This window comes from Marmota flaviventris, chromosome 9 (assembly GCF_047511675.1).
Source record: "Marmota flaviventris isolate mMarFla1 chromosome 9, mMarFla1.hap1, whole genome shotgun sequence".
Classification (NCBI taxonomy): domain Eukaryota; kingdom Metazoa; phylum Chordata; class Mammalia; order Rodentia; family Sciuridae; genus Marmota; species Marmota flaviventris.
The window spans coordinates 22218356-22241435 of NC_092506.1; the positions used below are offsets into that span (position 1 = coordinate 22218356).

The 23080-nt window shown below is 57.4% G+C and overlaps 1 protein-coding gene across 1 annotated transcript in view; it reads left to right on the forward strand.

Annotated features, from left to right (window-relative positions):
- The first annotated feature begins 13942 nt into the window (after positions 1 to 13942).
- The window catches only part of Alx4 (ALX homeobox 4), a 36289-nt gene continuing 27151 nt past the window's right edge, over positions 13943 to 23080 (forward strand). The window contains exon 1 of the mRNA XM_027936723.2: positions 13943 to 14393. Coding sequence (XP_027792524.1) covers positions 13943 to 14393 — 451 coding nt within the window. The remainder of the gene's footprint in view (positions 14394 to 23080) is intronic.

Here is a 23080-nt window from a genome sequence, read left to right on the forward strand (position 1 = left end):
CTGTCTTGCCGTGTGACTTTAGGCAAATGCCCAGCCTCTCTGAGCTTTCTCTCTTCATTATAAAATGCTGTCAAACGATGGTGCGCTGTGAGGTTAAAGAAAATAAGATATTGTGAGAGCACGGAAACGAATGTTTGGGAAATACTTCTTCAAGCATAAGAAGGGCTGCACCTTTCCACTTTTATTTACTGTTTGTTTGTCTGTTTTTCTTTTTCTTTCTTTTTTTTTTTTTTGTTTGTTTTTTAATTTAAGATACGAGGTCTTGCCATGTTGCCGCGGCTGGCCCCAAGGTCTTGAGCACTCCTCCTCCTGAGGAGTGGACCCCAGGCAGGCGACCATGGCAGCCACAGTGTCCGTTCTGAGAGGCCTCCTGCCTCAGGACATTCCCCATAAGGGAAGCCAGGTGGCCAGGTGCTGGGGGGAACAGGAGACCAGACTCCCGTTGGGGTCCCAGCTCTGCCCTGGCTGAGCGCTGCCCTCCGTCAAGCCTCGCAGCCCTGCTCTGCTTCAGCCGCTGGCTGTAAACCAGGAGCACCCACAACCCTCCCACGGGACCGCCTGGACAGTATCCATTATTCAGAGGAAAAATGACGATTTTCTGAGCATCCGCCGGGTCCCAAGCCCTTCTCCAGGCCCAGAGCCAGAGCACGGATCTGGAGACGGCAGCGGACCCCAGGTAAACCAGACCACGGCGGCTGGCGCGGTTCTGGGACATCAGAGCCAAGTGGGAGCCTGCAGGTCCCTGGGGACGGAGGACCTGGCCCTGGGTGGCCCTGAAATGGAGCCTAGAGACCAGGCCAGGACTGGGCCGGCTCCTGAGGAGCGTCAGTCAGTGGTGCCCTTGGTCCTGAGCGCTGTGGGGATCGCGGCGCGCCAGGGACCTTCTCGGCTGGTCTTGCAGGCCACGCTTTGGTGTCCAAGGGATGGCGCAGCCGGGTAAAGGCCTGGCTTCTGGAAGCTTCCGCGCAGCTCCTCCCCCGGCCCCTCAGGCTTTCATTTCCGAGGGCAGGACCGGCTGAGGCTGAGCGCCAGCGCCCCGCTGCCGGCCTGGACCGCACATCAGAGACCAGGACCATTTGCTGCAGGTTTCACGGGGTGTAAAGTGCTCAGCACCCATTAAAGCAAGAGGGGCTGCGGGGCGGGGCCTGGGATCCTGCCCAAAAGGCTCAGAAACACTTAGAAGGAGCCAAGACCGGCCCTGATCCCGGCTTTGCCCTGGAACTGTTTATCTCAGCTTTAAAATGCCATGAGCCAGGCTGAGCGCTTGTAAAAGGGAAAATGCACATTGTCCTCATGCAGCGAGGTCGAGTGGGGTGGCCTCCCTGAGCGCTTCCTGCCAGTCCACCCACCCAGGGCAGGCACTGGGGCAACAGATACAGGCTCTGCTCGGCAGAAACAGGGACAAGGAAAACATTTAGGAGGGCCTACCATGCATCAGGACTCCCCATCGTCACCTTCAATCTCACAACAAGGCACCAGGGCCAGCATTATCAGCCACCTTTTTCCATGAAGAAAACAGAGGCCCAGAGAAGCTAAGTAACTCACCTGAGGTTGCACAGCTAATGAGTAGCAGAGGCAGGATTCAAACTCCTAATGGAAGAATGGGTTTCCTCCACAGAGAAGGCAAACTAAGTCAGCTTGAGGAAGGTTGCTCCTCTTCTTAGGGGAAAGACATTAGGATGAAGATTGGGAGGGAGGGGAATCCCCACCCACCAGCAGACCATGCCCAGGGAAGACGGAGGGACAGGTGGACAGCCAGGTCTCCTTCTGTCCTCCACGGTGACAGTGGAGCACTAACCCATTCATTCCCACAAACTTTCTCAAATAACTCCCCCAACCCGCCCCAGACCGATGACTACAGTTGTCCCTAAGTGTATACAGGAGAAAACTGAGGTCTTGTGCCAGTAAGTGGAAGAGCCCAAGTCATGCTGACTCCAAAGTCTGACTGCCCCCCGGCCCATGCCACTCACGACCACCATCCCTGTGTCTGAGGCACGCTGCAGTTTATAGCATATTTTCCACTCATTATCTCCGCTCATAATTGGAGCAAGCCTTGGGGAGAGGGCATCCCCAGAAACCAGGCTTGGATCATGGCCCCAGGAGACATGCGGGGCTGGCAGTCCCCAGGAAAGGGGGCTGGTGGTGGTTGGGTGCTGGGGGTCTCAGCTAAGGGATGGGAAACTGAGGCTTGGCCAACCATCAAGGCTCAGGACCCTCAGCCAAACCTTCCAGAAAGTGGTGCTCACAGTGTTGGCAGCTGGGAGTAGATCCCGCCTTTCCATCCTACCCGAGGCAGGGGAATGGATCGGATGACCTCAATGACCTCTCTTAAGACAAGACTATGTCACCCGTCAGGGGCAGGCGTGGTGAGCTGGTTTCTGTCTAATTTTGAACGATTCCAATCCTTTTTCAAAGAGGACACTAAGCACTAACAAAATAGCTGCTCCTACAGAGGGAAATGGAACCTTCTAGACAGTTCTGCCTCTTCCTTCCCTCCTTGGTGCATTCACTCAACATTCCCAACTGCGTCCACCGCAGCTCAGCACCGAGAGAGGTGATGAGAGGGGAGAATAAATGCCATCGGGGCAGGGCCACCTCACTGCAGAGGAGTTGGGTGTGGGAAAGCCGCTAGAAGACGTGGCTGGGGCAGGGGAGGCGGACTGCGCAGCGTGGGCAGGGGAGACATTCCAGGAGCCCTCTGGGGACCCGTATCTGCAGGACCTCGTGGGTGCCTCACCCCCGGCCACTTCCCAGGGCGGAGGCCGCTGCCGCCTCCTGATAAGGTGCCACCATTTCCCTCCTTCCTTTCCAAGCCTTGGCTCCCCAATTTGTGGGGATTTTATTAAAAACACACAGTTAATGGCTCGGAAGGAGGAGGCACAGTCCCCTTCTTTTCCTCCCTGCTCCTCCCCACCCGGAGCCCCCACTCTGGTTGGAATGCAGCCATCAAAATAAACATTAAATGCTAAATGCCAAAGCTGAGTTATTACTTGTGAGGGTGCTGGGAGAAGAATTTATAGCAACATTACAGTGTTTTGTTAAAAAATCTCTTAATGCACCAAAATGGGAAGGTGTGTGTGTTTTTTATTAAAATGTTACACTCTATAAATCCGATCGGCAGGAAGGACACAGGTGGCGACCCGGGGACTCAACTGAGGAAGCTGTCACTTCTATCTTTGGAGCGGTCCCTGTTCCTTGGCTCTGGAAGAAGTTGCGTCTCCCTGTCCCAGTCCCTCCCCTCCTCCACACCTCTCCCCTTCCCTGGGAAAAAAAAAAAAGATTGGATTCTCCCTCACCGCCCCAGAGAAGAAGCCACAAAGGGGTGGGACCATCTTTGTGTGACTTCCCGATACCCTCCGGGTCTGGCAAAAAGTCGCAATTTTCTTAAAAGGTCTTTCTGAGCAGTAAAGCCCCCACAGCGCCCTTATGAAGTTTGTCTGAGGTGGGGTGACATTTCCTGTCGGTCCATTTAGATTCTGGCTGATGCTGCATTTTTCAACAGCTTCTTTGGAAAAAAAAAAAAACAACCAGTTTGTGTCTCAAGCCTTCTGTTCTGAAATGCCCTTTCTCCAAATGGTGGATGGTATCATGGTGGCTTCTCGTTTTCTGCTTTTAACCATGTGTCCTTCTTAAAAGAGAAGAACTATGGGATGTGGCTTACAGAGCTGGGGTCACTGTATTTCTCTCCACCTTTCAAATGGTAATTTCAAGGATTCCATGGTGCGTTAAAACAGAGATTCCAGTCCAGTCCGAGGGCCCTTTCAACAGTATGGGAAATCGGGAGCACGCACCTGTCCTGCACTGGATGGAGGTCCCCCCATCAAAAGATACGTCCACATCCTAACCCCAGCCCCGCATCTGCAATATTATTTAGAAAAAAAAAAAAAACGGTATCTGAAGCTTGATTAAATGAAGGATCTCAAAATGAAATTAACTGAGTGGGGCCCTAAATCCAATGACAAATGTCCTTACCAGAGACTGAAAAGGGGACACCCAGAGAAGGCCATGTGAAGATGAAGGCAGGAGCCACAAGAAAGCCCTGGTGTCACCAGGCACTGGACAATGCAAGGAAGGGGCCCCTGGAGGGGGTGTCCCCACTGATGCCTCAAGTCCAGGTCTCTCTGGCCTTGTGAACTGTGACGGGATAAATTCTGGTTCCTGTAAGCCCCTCAGTGTGTGGTCATTTGCTAAGAAAACTCTCTTAGAGCGTCTATCTGCATCTTTCCTAAAAGAAGTTTCATCAGATTCATCCATTAATCACAGGGGGAATCTAAGAGGCACCCATGTGTGAAGAGGCACGCTTGTGTGAAAATATGAGGTACTGTCCTCAATCCAGCAGGAGGGAGGGACCTGTACCTTGGAGGGACGTGTCACCCAAATCCTCAAGTCCCTGTCTGTATTTCCTCCTGCTTCCTGCCCTTTGTCCCTGGCACTTACTCTGTGGGACCCGGGTAAGCCCCACTTCACCTCCTAGACGCCCGCTCCGTGTCCTCTGAGGTCAACTTGGGAAACAGCTCTCAAAGGCATCGAAAGCCCCTTGGAAGGGCACGAAGCCCCGGGCGGGGGTCCAGGCTGTCTGCCCAGCAGCCCAGCGACAGAGGGAGCAGCTCTTAAAGAGGGAAGTGGGGCCAATGGGGTGACAAAAATGTTTTGAGACAGTACTGCGCGGTGCTGAATTGTTGGCTTTAGCACGATTTGGTTGATGTTAGGTGAGTTTCATCTACATTAAAAGGTGGTGAGGGAGGCTAGATTGTCCCCCTGGTGCAGTAAACCTGACCTTGCTCCCCTTTTCATTCCCAGTAAACTGAAACATGTCCCTTAGCTTGACAAGGGAAAGGACGGATCTGCAAACTATTTTAAGACACAAATCCTGAAAAGGCTCAGTTGGCCACATTTGGGGCTGAGGAGCCATCAAGATCACATCGCACAGCCCGACTGGACCCCTAGGAAGAGAAACCAGGAAACCTGGCCACCACTTACTATGAAGGCCACTGGAACTCAGGGTAGCTGCCAGAGCCAGGTGCTGCCCCAAGCCCGCCATCTGCCACCTTTCCAAACGAGAATAAGAATAGCGATCCTCACAACCTTCAGAGGGGATAGGAATGATACCTCCATTCCCCAGATGAGGAAACCAGGCACACAGCGAAGTAACTGGCCCCGTGGCGCCCCCGACGTGGCGCATAGGAGACGCGCTCTGCTTGGCCCTCAGCCGGCGCGCGCTTTTCCCACTACACCTCGAAAACCCCGACCCAGACCCGAAACTAAATCAATTTAGAGAAAGCAGCGAGAAGCTTCCCGTACCCCGCCCCCCCCATCCCAGGATGGCCGAGCAGCTGCGGGAAATCGGCTGAGAAGCAACTCGGTGTCCCCAGGCCCCACGCGAGTCACTGCGCAGATGCAGCCGCGTTCCAGCCGAAGCTCCTTCCTCCTCCCAGGGGCTGCATTTCCCGGGTGTTGCCGGGCAGCGGCCCTCCAGTGGCCTGGCCCTGCCTCCTTCAGTTTCCAGGATTCTGAGAACCCGGGGAGAGCGCGCTTGGGGTCGGTGGGTGCGCGGGCTAGTTAGATGGGCGAATCACCAAACTCTGCAAAGGCTCCACCTCCCCTGGGACCTCTGCAACCTGGCGCCCCTCGGGCCTTGACTCTGTCCCCGGGAGTGGCCCTAGCAAAATGAGAAACTGTAGATTTGACTTTCTTTTATCTCATCAACGATCTTTTTGGTTTTGCAAGGCATTTCGGTTCGAGCCGGTTTTCGGAGCCGGGTGGGAGCGCAGGGCTGGAGCGGTAGAGGATTGTGACCGCTCCGCTGCGTTGCTCTTCTGTCCTTAGACCTACAGTCTGAGGCTTTGCCTTCCCCCGCCCCTCCCCAGCGCTGGACAAACGGGTCCACGAAAAGAGAAAGTGTCCTCAGTTTGCTCCCAGCTGCGTGCTCTGGGCCCCTTCCGGTCATGCTGGGAGAATGCGGATCGGATCCTCCAGCAGTGCGCCCTAGGGAGGGAAAGACCGCAGGCTGGGTGGGAGAGAGTGGAGCTGAAACCTCGGGATCCTCAGTTACTCTTGGTTGGATGGAAGGAATTGGCTGTGCACGGGGTCAGCTAGTGAGAGCAGAAGGCATTAGGAATATGATCATCCCCACCGCTTCCTAAGCATCTATTATGTGCCAAGCATTGTGCGCCAGGAGCTGTTGGTGGTTGCTGGTCTCCCGGTTCCAGCGCCTGGGGTACCCAAGTACTTCTCCCGAGCATTCCACGTGGGCAGTGCCCTCCCCAACCCCAGCCCTCCTCCCTGCCAGTCACAAGCCTCAGGATTAGGGAGATCAGATTGTGTGCTAGGCTGCCTTCTATGACAGGTGCTGGGGCGGGGACCCCGCCTGGGAAGGCGGGCTGTGGAGGAAGGGCTGCAGGCAGGGGGGTGCTGAGCCTCAGCCCGCCCCCTCCCGTGAGGCCCTGCGCTGTGGCTGCTGGGACAACCACACCAAGTCTGGGAGCCTGGCGCCCTGAGCTTGAGGGTCATTCTGACCTCTTGCCTGCAGGGTGACTTCTTGCTAGGGGCGGTGCCTTTCTGGACTGGTTTCCCCAGCTGTGAGAGACAGACTCTTCCACGAGGCAGTAATGAGCTTACAAAGAACCAACGGATGTGAAGGCGCCTCTTAGAGTGTAGGATGGGGTAAAGTGGAGGACAGCTGTGCCCCCCCCCACGCCAACATGCATGTCTACCTCCCTGTGCACCAGCAGGCGGGAAGGGCAGGTCTGTGGGGCCATTCATTTCTCTGGCCTCTTCACCCCTCTTTGCTTTGAAAGGACTTTGACCCAGGATGGAACTGTGGGCAGCAGAGGAGGGTGAATACAACCCGTTTTTCCAGCACTGGAGTGGCGGGAACCCCAGCTGATCATTTTGAGGTTGGGCCCTAATATCTAAAATAGCAGAACCTCCACTATGTAAAGGATGGGATTGTTACTGTTGGTAAAAAATTATCTTGAGGATGATCCTATTTTATACTTGCAGCTATCCTAGGAGGCGAGTTCTATTATTATGCCCATTATACAGGAGAGGAAACTGAGGCCCAAGGAGCAGCCTCTCTGGTGACATTAGATAGTGGGGCCTGTAAGCAGCATGACCCAGGGCTGGGCTCTTTGCCACTAGTGCAATGAATGGCTGTCACAGCATTTAGTGCTTCCCTCCCCAGAGGTCTCCCCATTGTCACAGACCCTCCAGCCGAGCATGGTCCTAGAAGCTCCCCCTCAGCACCCATGAGGATCACACTGGGGCAGGATGAGGTTTGGAGCTGGAGTCCATGCTGCGACCACCGGCCACGCACCATGTCTTGGTTCAGGGGACAGGCGCAAGCAGATTGATAAATGATACCTTAGAGGTGAAGGACTCAGGACTCAGGCTAAGGGCCCTGGTGTGGGGAGGAGACAGAGGGAATTAAGGACCATGCTTTCTCTGGAAGGGGGGCCCAGTGAGGTCCTTAGCCCCACAAGGTGGCACAACCTATGCTTTGGGATTGGAGGGCAGAAGAAGAGTGGGGATGTGAGGGGGAGTGGGGATGAACCAGGGCAGAGCTCAAAGACCCTTAGTCAGAAAAATCCAAGGAGCCAGCTCTCTCCTGCCCCCTGGAAACCTCTGCCTCTCCTCAGCTCCCCCTTGGTTTCTCTGGTTGTGAGATCTTAGCGTCACCCTTACCAGAAAGCAGTGCCACTGACCTCAGAAGAGACCCCCAGACTGTGAGGCGGGTAGTCCCAGGCCAGGTACAAGTGACTGCGAAGTTCTGACCCCTCCCACAGAGACAGGCACACACCAACAGGACGTCGATACTTCTTCCCCTGGATTTCTCGGGTCTCCTCCCCCCCCCCCAACCCCTGTTGAAAAGGGGCTCCTATCTGCTTCCCTGGGCCTAAGTCTGAGCCAAGGCAGACGCACCCCTGGCGAGTGTCACAGGACACTGAGACCTCTTTTTTGCCCAGAGATCCCATCCTTTACATGGTGAAGGCTCTACTCTGGCTATGTGCCACCCCACCCCCATCTTTTGCACACTTTTTAAAAGCCTTAGCGGACCCCCTTTCAAGAGAGAGGAACCTGGGAGCCCCAGGAGGGCTCCAGTCTAAACCTGGTGGTGGGGTTGGCCAATGACTTTGGGGGATTGTTTGCGTATTTAAATTATCTGAAGTCTTCACATTCTAACTGGGGTGCACAGACTGGGACCCCACAGACGACATGAGTCCACCAACTTTCCTGTGAGGGTCAACAAGAATTAAGGTGTCCGCCAGAGAAGAGCAGAGACCTCATCTCTCAAGCTTTCCCGCCTGGTTTTGGGGGGATTCCCGGACCCCAGTTCCGCCTGCTCAGGCCTCTGAGCCCCTGTCCCTGCTCTGCTGGCCTTGCCTTGCCCTTGCAGGGAGGAGGCAGGAGGCAGGGAGCGGGAAGGCCTTCTGGGCTCTCCTGGGTACCTGGGCTGCCATATTCCGGTTGGAACCCCAGCTACTAGGAAAGGTGCCAGGGGCACCATGCCTCGAAGGCGGGAGGCAGATCCCAAAAGCAATTCTAGGGGAGCAAAGTTGTGGGTCTCAGGGATGTGGAGCCGCAGAGGTTGGACGTTTTTTGAAACCATGGCTCCTGTTTGGGGCTTCCTAAACTCTCCAAACCGAACAGCTTTCGGGCAGCTGGAACTCTCTGGAACATCTCCTTTATGGAGCACCTTGGGAGCTCGTGCTATGCAGTTGTGCCCGTGAGTTCCTGCTTCCTGTGCCCCTGGGTGCCAAAATGCGACGGCGGGAGAGGGATGCTAAGATCTCTCTGCGCTGAGTCCCCAGCCTTCGCCAGCCAGGGTTCCAGAGAACCTCATGGTGCGGTCCCAGTGGGAAGGGCGGCCGAGCAGGTCAGCCCCGGGCCAGTCCTCTCTCAAAGCGCCTCAGCGACCTCGGCCCCTGGGGCCCTGTCTCCCTCCCGGCCTCCCTCGGCAGCGTCAGCGACCCAGCGACCAGGGCAGGCGCCGGAGGGAGTTGAGAGCTGGAAGGTGCTGCGCCCCTCGGCCAGGGTCTGGGGACAACTTGGCACAAACCTCCACCTAGCGCCTGGGAGGGCTTGATGGGTCCCAGCTGGCCGTGGGGCTGGCGAGCGCTCCAAGTCCCCGGCGGACTCCCTTCTCTCGAGTCTCTCCCAGGGTCGCTGGGGGTTTCCTCCTCCCCACAGGCTGGGGAGGGCGAGGAACCTTTCCACCCTCCTGTCCCCTCGCAGGGTTTGACTTTGGAGATCGGAGAACGCGCAGTGGAGAGGAGCCTGGGCTCCCACGTCAGATGGCCTGTGCTCCAACCCCAAGTTCAAATTCCAAGTCCATGGTAATTGCGTTTTCCATTCTTCAGTGCTCCATTTTTTAATCTTGTAAAATGGGAATAATAGTACCACCACAAGGCTACCGTGAGGGCTGCAAAGGTTTCAGTGTGGAAGAGCTGGCCTGAAGCAGTTGCCGAGACTGAGGCTGCTGTTATGCTGTGATTTCCTGTTAGTACGCTGTGATTTCCAGAGCGTACAGGGGTCCACAGACAGACTAGTTCTGGAAGGAAAGAAGGAAGGAAGGAAGGAAGGAAGGAAGGAAGGGAGGGAGGGAGGGAGGGAGGGAGGGAGGGAGGGAGGGATTGTAAGATCCCTGCTTGGGGCTTTATCTCAACTCCCCACCCCCCACCCAGTGTCTAAAATATTTCAGCCACCCCAAACTTCTGCCCAGTCTTTTGGCTTCCTGTCACTTGCGGAGTGCCAACTTCCACTGTGACTTACACAACGGTGTCCGTTTTGCTCCCCGTAGAAGTCCAGGAGGTGTGGGACAGTCACCTAGAAGGTCAGGGGTGGCCAGGCCAGGGCTAGAGTGCTTCTCCAAAGTTCTACCATATTCTGCCAGGAGTACCCTAGGAATTGGGGGGCCGGGTCCTACCTAGGGGGTGGCTTTGAAGTGTCCTTCCCTCTGAAGGGAATGAGGGCTGCTCCGCCTTACTCCCCAGGGGGATCCTCCGTCCATCTCCGTTGCCCTCCCTAGGTTCTGCCTCAAAACCTGGAGCCCTGAACCAGGAGATGACGCGGTGATCCTCCCGACCTGGGAGTGCTTCCTTCCGCTCCTCTGTTCCGTCTCCCCCTCAGCAGTGATTTTCTGAGCAGCGTCACGTGCCAAGTGCAGCACCCAGCACCAAGACAGAGCACCCTTGCAAAAAAAGAGACCATAAAGCAAATTAATCCACGAAGGCAGGATCTAATGTCAGATGACAATAGATGCTTCGGAGGAGTGGACCAAAGTGACCGAGGCAAGGGTGGCAAAGGAAAGCCCCAGGACTGAGGAGCCACAAGATTTTTCTTTGCCGCTCCCTCCCATATCTGCAGTCCCCATCCTGGGGGAGGAAGAAACTACTTCCTTAGGGCTGACTGGGAGAGTGACAGGGAGAAGAGGGCAGCTAGGGATCCACGTGCCAGATGACAGTGGGGCAGGACCTCCAGCAGAGGCTCCACAGATCCCCCCCCACTCTGAATTCTGATGCAGTGAAGGAAGGGCATGCAGATGGTGCGTCAGGGGACCTCATGGGAGGCAGGTAGCAGTGCCACGTGCCAAGTGAGAAATACCACACCTGGGGAGCAGAGGGCAGGCCAGAGCCAAGCTTTGGTGCTGTCCACCAGCCAGAAGGTGTGCCCTGCACCTTGCTGAGGGACTGGGCAGCAGTGGCTAGGCATTCAGCTAGGGCAAGAGGTACGCTGGCTGCGTGGAGGATGGACCGGTGATTGAACACAGGACGCCTAGCTCTCTCCCAGGAAGGCGTGTGGGAAGGGAGCCAGGAGGGGGGGACAGTGGAAGTGTGTGTGAAGGTTTCAAAGGAGCCACCTGGAACGTCATCACACAGACACAGCAAACCTGCAGCCCTTCCTCACCTGTAGGCAGGGACATGCTCATTCCTTCTCAGGCCATCTGTAAGGAACAATATGGAGGGTGCAAGATGATCACCCCAAGGTTAAAGGGCCCTGGCTCAACGGGAGAGACTGACGGCGGGCATTGAATGAGTGCCCCGAGTGCCCAGGGATGGAATCCTGCAGTGGCCAGAAAACTTGAATAATGAGCAGCAGTAAACAGGCCATTAGAGCCCAGGCTGGGGAGATGGTAAGAGGCAGCCCAGAAACTTCCTGGGATGCAGGAGATTATTGGCTTGAGTGCACTTGGCCCAGAGGCGACTGGGAATATTGCATAATGGCAGCTGTGCCTGTCCTGGGCTCTGCGCTCCTCTGCTTCATTTCTAGAATAAAACAGGGTGAGAAAGGGGAAGGGAGGCCACACCCCCCTAGGTGCCTGCAGTTGGCTCCTGGACTCGGGAGCCTGGGATGGCCTGCGTGACTGCAACTCCTTGACAAAAACATAAGTCTCTAAGCTTCTAGGAACCTCAGGACGTTTTCATTCATTCATTCAACACACATTTGATGAGCACCTGCGTGGTGACAAGCCCTGCGGGGGACAAGGCAGCCCTGGCTCCCGCTTGGAAAGAACTCGCTGTTCTCCACTGGGGCACGGGCCCAGGAGGGCCCGCACGCTATTACTTTTTGACACTTGATTTTGGAAGAGGAGGTGAGTGGCAACTCATTGTCTTTGGCTAGAGGAAACCCAAGACTCTTGGAACCGCACTGGAAGGTTGGGAGAAACTGAGGGGGTGAGGGTTGCGCAAGCCCAGCATTAACATTTGATTCTACAGATATCTGTGGGCACCAGACACCTAAAAGGGCTGCCCTGAAGGAACCACTGACTAACAGGATTGGGATGTGCGCGTGTTCAGGCAACCGGAAAACCACAGGTCTGAAATGGAGAGGAGACAAAGGTTAGCATCAACACCGATGGAGAGGAACTCCAAACCCCAAGTCAGACAAAAAGCACAGGGTTGGTGTGGATCATTCCAAGTCCAGGGAACCAGCTTCTAGGAACTGAAAGAAACTTTGATTGGACAGGAGTATTTGGAATCATGGTAGGTTTGCCCACTTTTTTTACTATCTCAGGTTGGAAGATGATTTGGTGTCTTTAAAACTCAGTCTACCCATACACAAAATGGGTATGTGACCCCTGTGTGGCCTAATCCAGGTGATTCCTGGCAAAATAGATGCCTAAATAATACAAGGTCCTTTATGGCTTGGGCCTGCTGGCCAGAGAGACAGGGTTCCTGACAGCTGCAGGGGAAGAGTTCAGGCCTGGGCACCCCTGGCTTGGTTTGAGGAATATCTTCAATAACAAGTGCTTCAAGGTAGACTGGCAATGGAAACCAGATGTGAGATCCCGTGAGCAAGAACCAGAGGTACCAAAGGTTGGGGTGAGGTGAGAATTAGCCCAGATGACGTTGCATGTAGATGCTGACCCCCCCACTCTGCTGGGGTCTAGAGTATCAGGCCCTTTGTCCTTTCGCCTGCCCCTCCCCCACCCCTCTGTTGAGGTCCCTCTCCCATCCAGGGATCTCCCTTGCAGTTTAGGGATCCCTGGTTTCCTTCCATTTGAGCGGGAGGTCTGTTCATCTCTTTGGGTCCGGCTGTCAGCATAAGGGGCAGGACTAACTTCTGCTTGGGTTTCAAGATAGGTGCTGCTACTTCTCACTGTGTGACCCCTGCTGGTGACCTCTCTGAACCTCATTTGGTGGACTGGAAAACCGGGGACCCCAGGCTCTGTCACTCACGTTTGTGGTGAGGTGCGATCCATGATGAGCCACATGGAAGGAAGGGTCCCCACGGGTTCTTTTCCCTCGGTGTGTACAGGCTCTGGGACAAGCTGGTAGGAAAACCACAACCCACCAAATCCGAGCCCGAAGCTTCACAACGGAGGATGAAGAGGCCAGAGAAAGAAGACGCCACCTGCCCCTCAGCCCTGGGTGACAGAGCAACAGTTGGGCAAAGCTAGCAGATCTCCAGAATCCTTATTATCAACTCAGACCGCCAGAAACCTCGGCTGGGCACCCACAGAGGTGATGGCCCCAGGGAAGGAAGAGGAGAGCGCGGCTCTAAAGCTTCTGAAGCCGTCCAGGCGGAGGGTCCCTCCAGTGGTTGAATGAGCACAGACCCTGCAGCACCCGCCAGCGCCTTCACAGGGCAGGAGAATGGTAAGGAGCCAGTGCAGGGTGCCCAGGAGTGTGAGTCAACCTCGTGGGGAAACCAGTGTGGACTGGAAACCTAGGAAGAGGTACCAGCAGCCTGTCGGCAGCTGTGTGCCAAGTTGGAGCCAAGGGTTCAAACCACTCTTGCACTCACTCGCAGGCCAGCGGCTGCCCATCTGATTGTGAATGTCAAAATTCGTTAGTTTTTTTTTTTTTTAAACCTGTCACCAAAATTTGCATTCCCCCATTCTAGGCAGAGAGGGGAAGGTAACGGGATCCCCAGGGCTCCCATGCTGAACTGCGAATTGGCACCTTGTCCTCCCATCCCAGCCTAAAATCCAAAAGCCCTAGGGCGCCTCCGGCTTGCGTTCCCACTAGAGAATTAGTAGCATCTTCACAAAAGAGGAAAGAAGGGGGCCAAGCGGGTGGTAGGAGAATAGGGAGCGAGGAGGAGGGGAAGAAGGGGGGGAGCAGGAAGGAGCAAGTCAGGGGGAAAATCACTTTTTTTTTTTTCTGCCTCAAAAACCTTAAGAGGGTTTGGGAGATCTGGTCAACTTTCCGAAACATCTGAATCTTTTTACAGCTCCCCGTTCTTTCCCTGGGCCAGCTGTGGTGAGGGAGAAAGGAGGGAGAGAGAGAGAGAGAGGGGGGGGGGAGAGAGAGAGAGAGAGAGAGAGAGAGAGAGAGAGAGAGAGAGAGAGGCGTGGAGGGGGAGGAGGGAGACAGCGAGCAGGCCGGGCGCGGAGTGCACAGCCACCGCCTCCTCGCCTCTCCAAACTCCCGGCCAAGGCGCGCGGTGGCGTCCTCGCGCCCTCGCCGGCGCCCCCGCCCGTCGCCCGCGCAAGCCAGGCATGAATGCTGAGACTTGCGTCTCTTACTGCGAGTCGCCGGCCGCTGCCATGGACGCCTACTACAGCCCGGTGTCGCAGAACCGGGAGGGCTCCTCGCCTTTTAGGGGATTCCCCGGCGGCGATAAGTTCGGCGCAACTTTCCTGTCGGCCGCTGCAAAAGGGCAGGGATTTGGGGACGCCAAGAACCGGGCCCGCTACGGCGCCGGGCAGCAGGACCTGGCGGCACCCCTGGAGAGTGGCGCCGGGGCGCGGGGCTCCTTTAACAAGTTCCAGCCTCAGCCTCAGACCCCGCAGCCCCAGCCGCCCGCGCAGCCGCCCCAGCCGCAGCCGCCCGCGCAGCAGCCGCATCTTTATTTGCAGCGAGGCGCCTGCAAGACACCCCCGGACGGCAGCCTCAAACTTCAGGAAGGCAGCAGCGGCCACAACGCGGCCTTGCAGGTCCCCTGCTACGGTGAGTGCACACGCCGGTCACCTGAGGCTGGGGCCCGGGGGTCCTTGGCTTCGCCACCCCCGAAATCCACGTAGCTTGCGGAAGGCAGAAGTTTGCGAGCCGCGGAGGCGCGGGCGAGCGGTGGGTGATTCTGGGTTGGAAAATGAGGATCGACCGCATCGAGGGGGCCGCGGGATCGGTTCTGCCTCCTTCGTACCCCCCGGCCTAGGTCGCGCAGCGATTTGGTTGTTAAACTCGCCCGGGGGGGTTGGGTTTTCCCGGTCTCTCCGCCGGTTCCCAAACCGCTCGTGTGCGCTGCCGGCGGGGCCGGATCGGAAGGGGATTGCTTCGTCCTGGCCCAGGGCGCGCGGCTGGAAGGAATCAGGCGCAGTGCTCGGGTCCGGGACTCCCGGGCTGCGGAGGTTCCGCTCCTCGCCAGCTCGGGGCTCCTCGCGCGGCGCCGCAGGTAAGAGCGTGGCAGGTGCGGGGGGCCTACGGGGAGCCGGAGCGCAGTCGGCCCCCAGGGCGCACTGGAAGCCGCCACACAGCATCGCCACGTGAGAGAGGATCCAGAGACTGTGGGATCCCGGAAAACCCGAGCCCGGGTTGGGAGCGCTGCTCGCAGCGAGGACGGCGGCGGGCAAGAGTTCTTGGGCGCTTCTCCCTCGGCGATCTTTGGAGGCGGCTGGGCTCGAAACAATGGTTTAGGATGGACCCGGCGGGAAGGCAGGAAGCCACGGAGCCCCAGATGGTGTAGGACTGTGGGAAGAGGGAAGAATCTAGGTCCTGGTGTAGGCCCACAAGGAACCCTGGGGAGCTGGCCTAAATGACCTCTAAGCCCCCTTGAACAGCGGCGTCAGGACGCAGGCCTGGGCCCCCAGAGCACAGCCACCAGGGCCGGGGAGAGAGCCGTTCAGGGGCTTTGAAACCAGAACAGCTTTGGCCTTGTCTTCCTCCGCAGAATAGGGATGGGGGACCCCCAAACTAGAAGGGAGAGAAACTGAAGGGAGGAGGTGCCTTCTTCAGAGTACACCACCACCTCCACCACCACCAGCCTGGCCTTGGCCTTCCAGCAGGCCCCTGTGTAGAGGAGCTGATCCTTGACTGGGCAATGAATTTGGCTGCCCTAATCCAGGCCGGTTGTAGAGGCACTAGGCCTGGGGACAGAGGTGGGACATGAAGGCCTTGGTGACCAGAATAACCTTAGGAAAACAGCCCAAGGCAAACACTTTCTCATATGCAAACTTGCTGTCTCCCAGGCTTAGAACAAGCTCTGAGGTGGACATAGACACACAGATATTCCGATAGTCATACACAGGTCTACACTTGCATTCTACACACACACACACACACACTTCTTTAGGGGTCAAGTCCTCACACTCATGTGGCCTCAAACAAACCACACACTCCCAAACCCACAGGGCAGGACTAAGCAGATTTAGAAAGATCTGGTAGCCTTTCCCCACTTCCTCTGCCTTCCCTTCCACCTCTGAGATCAGGCACTTAGCTCTCAGCCACCCACAGCTCCACCAGGTGCTTCTTCCACACACAGGCCAAGGGCACTCCTGGCCTTGTCCAACAGGCACCTGCCTGCCCCAGGGGCCCAGGCCCTGTCAGGTCCCAGAGGGGATCCGTGGAGGCTCACTGTGCAGAGCCAGGGGACTCACAGAGTTCCTCTCCGGGGCACTTGCTTTTTCATATTTGAAAGAAACTCACCAAGGAGACCTCTGAGGGGGCCAAGATATTAGGCAAGAGAAGAACTCAGCAACTCCCAAACTCCTGGTGAGAAGGTGCCAGAGGTTCAAGAAAGAAAGGGGAGAGGGCTCTGTGCCTCTCTGGGACCTTCTGGGCCCCCCTTGCCAGGCTGGCCCTTCTACTTGCATTAGGCATTGGGGATGAGGGAAAGGGCCAGCCATTTGACCTGGGACTGCCCCTGACCACAGTGTGACCTGAGAGCAAATAACTCCACCAGACTCCCCTTTCCTCATCAGTACCATGGGGCAGTAATAGAAAAGGCTTCATGGGTCACAAGCGGTCCCTCTGGGAGCCCCCTCCTGCATTCCCTGGGGTCTCTGTGCTATTTGGAGTGCCCAGTTCTGAGGAGAGAGCAAGCCCCAGCCGACTGCTCTAGCAAAGTAGTAAACTACAGATTGGAAGGAAAGACAGCCACCAACTCCTGTAGGCCCCCAAGCCCCTGCTACCTAAGATGGAGGCACAGTGCAGGCCACCCAGCCAACTCTGTCCCCCCACCCCAACACCCCACTTAGCAACTGAGTTTCTCTGACCAGGAGATTTCTCATCTTCTGTAGGAAAGGGATTAGGCACGTTGTGTGGAAGGAGGGGAAACTGAGGCATTAAAGGCAGAGCTCTGCCCTTTGAAGAGGTAGCAGAGGAGAAGGGTCTCCAATCTGCCACCACGCAGGGAAACTGAGGCACACATGGACACCCGCCCTCTACCACGGTTGTGAAAGTGTTCTCAAAAGCGGGGAATGAAGTTCAAGGGGGAAAAAAATCCTGAGATGTTCCCAGGAGCTTGGGAAAGGGCCTGGAAACAGCCTTGGCATTAGGCCTGGTCCTGCTGATCCGGTTCCCCACCACGGACTGTTGAGAACCCAAAACTGTCCCGGTTCTGGGGGTCGGTCCCCAGAGCAGTTCCAGTTGAAGGGGAGACTCCGAAGCCTCCGCTTCAGGTACAGTTGCCCGCATTCAGGGCACCCCGCGAGGGCGACGGGGCCTGGAAGCTGCACCCGGGCGCAGCCGAGGGAGTGCAGGGTCCGGAAGTCTCCGGGCCGGCCCGGGCTACTCGGAGTGGTCTACCGAGGAGGTGACAGAAGCCCTGCCGATTTCAGGCGTCCCTACGCCGTCTTCAACCTCCGTCCGTTCTAAAAGGGCAATGATCAAGGGGCTCGGCACTTTGCTCGAGTGCAGGACGTTCGCGTTTTTACGAAAGAGCCCCAGAGTCCTCGCGTGCGGCACCGCCGACCCCGTCAGGCGCCCTGATGGCGCTTCGGCCTCGCCGAGTCCGGGTCCCACTCTGGGGGGCCGCGTGAGCCCCGGGAGACGGGCCAGAGTAGAGACGAGACGATTCTCCGCGGCGCGGAAGAGCCTCCTCGTCCCCAGGACCGGACCTCGGGGCTCCTGGTCCCCAAACTCTTGGCTGGACTCGCGGAGCCTCCGCCGGCGTGGCAGGCCTTGCCGGTGCGTCCGGGACGCGGGGAGCTGCCGTGCCACCTCCGTCTCTTTCGCTTTCGGTTCGGTGCACGCAGGTTTTCGTTGCGAGCAAATTGCTCCCTCCACACCCACCGGTCCCCGAAGGCAGAGCCCTCAGCGCCGAGGTGCGGGGAGCCAGCGGCCGGGCCGAGCCCTGGGGCACCGCGGAAGGGCGCGTCCTGATTTTTCGAATTAGATGCAGTGTTTAAATGCGTTTAGATGCGGGGAGTATTGATCGACCCGCCCCGATGATACGATCCACGCACCACGAAATGTGTGAACTCCGATGGGGTCCTACTGAATTTAGCCAAGAACCGGGATTTTTTTGTATCTGAGAAATCCAAAAGCTACTGGGAGAAACCAGGCGGGCAAAAGCAAAAGGAGCGGCCGGTGATTGTGCAAAGAGCCGGAGAAAACTGATCCTGAGGGCAGCGACCCCCGGGCGGCTTTTAGGGAGAAGGAGGGGAAGGAAGATGCTTTTAATTTTTACTTTGTTAATTTCCATAGCCACCAGCCTGCACAAACAACCCCGCCTAACACACGGGCTTTTAACCAGGCAAACGGAAGGCTTGGATTAAAAGTCTAGCATCCTTTTAAATCATCGACTTGCACAATTTCTTCTTTATTATAATTTATGTTTAGCGAAGCACAAGCGCTTGCATGGAAAGTCTGAAGAATTCTCAGGGACGTGGACATCCGTGTCACTACCACGTGGATCGAGATGAGAAGCATTGTGTGTTGGATACGTGCACAAACTCCCTTGAGGGAAAAAACGCAGGTTAAGAAAAGCTCAAGAGGTTCTTCGGAGCGTCGGGAGCTGATCTTGTCCCTTGTGATAGTGTTCCTGGAGTAGGGTGACCTTGTACGCCCGGGCGTTGCGCAGTTGAGTCTAATACGAGGTTACAACCGCGAACTTCCGTCCTTCTCTAGGACCCCGGCGGGGCTGCCCGGCTGCCCGGAGCCCCGAGCCGGCAATCGCGGTTGCAGTTCGAGCCGCGGTGGGAAAACAAGTTATAAGATCACACATAAAATCTGGCCGAGGTCCCCAAGGACTTCGCTTTGGAGGGCAGCCGGGCGCACTCACCTTTACCCGGCCTAAGCCCCTTTCCTCTCCGAGCTTTGCGCGCGCGCCTTTGTTTCGGTGGCAAGTTGATACGAAATGGAAACGCATCTGCGGCTGCGGGATGCCGCGTTTGTCCGAGGTTCTGGCTTCTTCGCTGACCTCTGGAACCCGAGGCCCGAGGCAGCCGGCAGGGAGAGGAGGGTAGAGCTGCCTGAAGCCGCCGCGGCTCCGCGGGGAGGGGACCCGGAGACCGGAGGCCGCGCTCTAGCCGTGAGCCTTCGCCGCTCCGCTAGGCGAGTCGGGTGAACCGAGGCGCGAGCGCTGAGAGGAGACCCAGCGCTTGAAGGGACAGCCTCCCAGCTTCAGTGTCCCCCGAAAAGCCCTTGCTCCGGAAGGCGAACATAGGCCCGGACTCCGTTTTGGATGGGGCGGTGAGAGCGCCAGCCCGGGTCTGGACGTCGGGTCCGGACGTCGCCTGCCCGGCGCCACCTGGCCACGTGCGCCTGCAGCAGCGGGGTTCTCCAACTTTGCGCTCCCCACACTGAGCAGAGAAAGAGGGTCATCAGATTGGGAAATCACAGCCGCTTGCACCCAACTAAGTGCAGATACCGTCCTGGGAATCCAGAGCGGAGGCCAGCGGTGCCCCCTTGCTTAGGCGCTGTGGGCCATCGGCAGCTTCGACCAAGGCTCCGCTAGACAAGTAAAAGGTACTTTTCCAAACAGGGCCCTTTGGGGGGAAAGGAGGAGACTCCTCACCCCAGCCAGCAAGCCCCCAGTATCTGAGGTTTCTTCTTTGAGGTCAGAGATACTCCTGGCCTCGGGGTCTCCCTTCCAGAGTTTCGACCCTGAGCACCTCTCAGCTATGGTGGTGAAAATGGGTGGCACCCCAGCCCCATTTGAGATGCTCCGTTCACCCAGTAGAGGGGTGGACTAGCTTGGGGGCAGCTGTGGCATCCCTAGATAGGCTAACAAAAATTCAGCAGTGCTACAGAAACCTTCACGGTGTGCAGGAAGGCGAGGGACCCCAGTCACTTGCGATTCATCCTCCCTATTCCCAGTGCATTCTGTCACCTTAGCAAGGACCATCCTCTCCACCCCACCCCCTCCAGCCAGCACCAAGGACCAGAGTAGCAAAGGAGTGGGGCTGGGCTCAGAGGGAAAGAATCCCGCCGAGAGAGGCTCTGGGGAAAGGGTGGCTTGTGTGGGGGCGGGTGGCTGTGCTGGGCGACCGCGGCTGCAGTTTCTGATTCCAGGGACAGCTGGCAGGGTCACCGCCAAGCTCCGTGGCGCCCGGGGTAAGCTTCTGATGGGGAATTCTCTGGGAGATAGGGTCTCATCTGGATAAGAGGCGCCACTGCCTGACAAGGTACCTGTCTTTGCTGAAACCACGCTGGTACCAACCTTGGTACCAACCTTGGAACCGAAAGGCTGCCAGTGCCGGGCGCCAGGGTGCCGGCTTGAGAGAGAGAGGAGCCTGTGGTCCGTGGACCCGTAAAGCGCATTCTCTTGGAGAAGATTCTCACCCTGAGCTGGTGGCCACAGAGTGTGGGTGTCGCCGCAAGCACTTCCTAGAGAATTGGACCTCGGACCTCAGGTCAGGGTCAACAGCTGGTTCTGGGAGCGAGCACTCCAAGGGCGGTGACCAGGAAGGATGGAGCCCCTGGAGGGTTTGGGCTGAAGTTCCACTTGCCACCAGGGCAGAGCAGAAGACAGTGCCTCAGCTGTGAGAGTTGTGGGTCTCAGCTCTCCCTGTCCCTGTTCCCTGAATGGCCTTGGAGAAGTCCGCTGGCTTCCCGCTCTGAGTTTTAGCTCTAGGGAATTCTGGAGTTCGGATGATGTCCAAAGGCCTCCTGGGGGTTCTGCCCTGGTACCAGTCATCCCCTCTCTCCTCCCTCCCCACACCCAATTTTTGTCTGGGAGAGATCATGACTGATGGGGATGGCAGAAGAGTCTTCTCTAGAAGCAGAAGGGGTCCAAGTGGGCAGGGGTCCCAGGACCCAAAGTGGGACTGGAAGTCCTGGCGGATGGTGTTGAGGGCAGGTTCACACTCAGGACTGGAGTGTAAGCGTGGAGAGGCGTGGGCACCTGTGTTCTCATGCTCACATGACTCAAGCCGCGGCTCTGGTCCTGGCTCTCAGGGCAGAGACCTGCTTCCTATCTTCCTTTCTATACCTTCCCTATCTCCATGTTCACTGAGCACCTACTATGGGCAGATCTTCTCCTCCATGAACAAACGGAAGGCTGTCCCCCGTGCTAGAGCTGGTGTCCTCCCTGGTGTATACAGTAGAGCTTATCAAATGCTCAATGGCTGAAAGGATGAATGAAGACCTGGCGTTTCATTTGGAGTCTATGAGTGGACATTCTAATTCATGGGCACTCCTGTGTGAAAGAGGTGCGGTGTCCCCAGTGCCCTGTCCCCAGTCTGTGTGCTCCAGTACATGAGCTTCATACATGGTGAGCACCTGTGTGTGGCCCCAAAGGCCTCCCAGTGCCAGTGTGACATAGCCCACCTCCAAAGTTGCTCCCAGGGAGCCGGTGACACTAGGAGCTGGTTGTGGCTCAGAGGGGCAGCTGACTCAGTGAACGGCCAGTCCCCAGCAAGCCCAGTGTCCTCCTAAGGCCCACAGATATGGTCCATCCGGCCCACCTGCCCTGCAGAGAGGCTTGCCACCACCTCCCCACTCTGGTGGGTGCCAACTGTCCTTTGTGGTTCGTTGGAAGAAACACCACTGCAGACCCCATTTAGTGGATGAGCAAACTGAGGCCCAGGGAGATATGGAGCCCCACAGCCAGGTTGGTGGAGTCCCTGTGGAGTCCCTGCCAAGTTCTCCTCCTGCTGGAGGGTGGGGAGGCTGGAGGGGTTGGGGACAACTGTTCCCCTTCCTCACTGCAGCCTCCAGAAGGGCCACACTCTCAGAAGTGTCAGACACAGGGCCAGCTCCTGGGGATTAGGGGAGCAATGAGAGAGAGAGGCCCCGTGGGGCCTGGTGGGTTTGCAGGGACCATCCCACGTGCGAGCCTGCCACCGTGGGACCTGGGACCGCCACTCTCTGTCCTTAGGCTGCTTTTCTCTGAGAGCCTGGGACCGCAGAGCAGGGGGTGCCTGAGGCGGTGGACTGGCTTCCTCCTTTCCACGGCAGCGTGTCTGCCTGGTGCTGGGGATCTTGGTGGCACCCAGGAACCCGGCACCCCCAACATGCTCACACCATAGCCCACGGTGTCATGCTGGGGGACTCCCACTCAATGTTGGAAGAGACAACGGTCCTGTGCTGGCCGGAACGTCCTGTTTCACAGGCCGGGGACCGAGAAGCCTGATTCCACTTACTCATGGCTCACCCAACTTGGCCTGTCCCTGTGCCAAGCCTTGTGGGGGATTCTGAGAAGCGCTGGACACGGCCTGTGCTCAAGGTCCAAGGGCAGAGACAGACAAGTAACCTCACACCCCCTGCCCAGGGGTGGGGCGTGGGATGGAGGAAGCCCCCAGCGCAGCCCAGCAGAGGGGGTTGGCCCCCGCCGTGCAGCACAGGGCAGGCCAGAGGCCCAGGGTTTTCTGGCTCATTGGAAGCCACCTCCCACCCCTAGACCAGATTTCCACGTAGGGGACCGTCCCCCAGTAGGAGAGGGCTCTGGAGTGAAAGGAAGCTGGGCGGTCGCCCAGAGCTCTGTCCCCCTCCTCTCCTCTCCCCACCCTTCCTCTGCAGATCTGGGTGCAAGTCTTGATTTTTCCGAGGTCTCCCGTGTGCACAGAGGTGCGGGAACATCCTGCCTGCCAAGCTCTCTGCTCCCCACCCATGTGCTCCCTTTGAGGGTGTTTGGGTATTGCAAATGGCGGTGGGGGGTTCTGGTCAGGTTTTATTTATTTATTTTATTTGTGTGTGTGTGTGTGCGCGCGCGCACCGGGGATCCAATGCAGGGCCTTCGTGTGCTAGGCAAGTGCTCTACCACTGAGCTATTCCCCTGCCCCTGATCAGGTTTTAGAGTGAGGATGGGGACCCTGGGGCCCTCCAGGGTGTGTGCACCTTCCTGATGTCCAGGGCTCCACCTGGCCCTGGTTTGGGCCCCATGTGTGCCTTCACATCTGGTTCATATCCCAGCTCAAGAAGGGAGCTGACCCTTGGCCAGGGCAGACACATGCACCCGTGTCTGCTGCACAGGTTGCCGGGGACCTCAACCTCCCCTTCCATGGAACCCCTGAATGACCACCGATGGTTTCTGAGGGTTAGGGTTTCTGTGATATTCCAGGCCTGAGCCCAAGGAACTAAGGGAGGTGGATGGATGGGTCCCCCAAGATCCTCCAGAGGAGGACCCCATCACTCTGCCCAAGTCACTGTGCCAGGATAAAGAAATGGCTGGGCCAACCTGCAGGAGGGTAAGGCGTGGTGGCCCACGCCTGGAATCCCAGCTGCTCAGGAGGCTGAGGCAGGAGGATCATGAG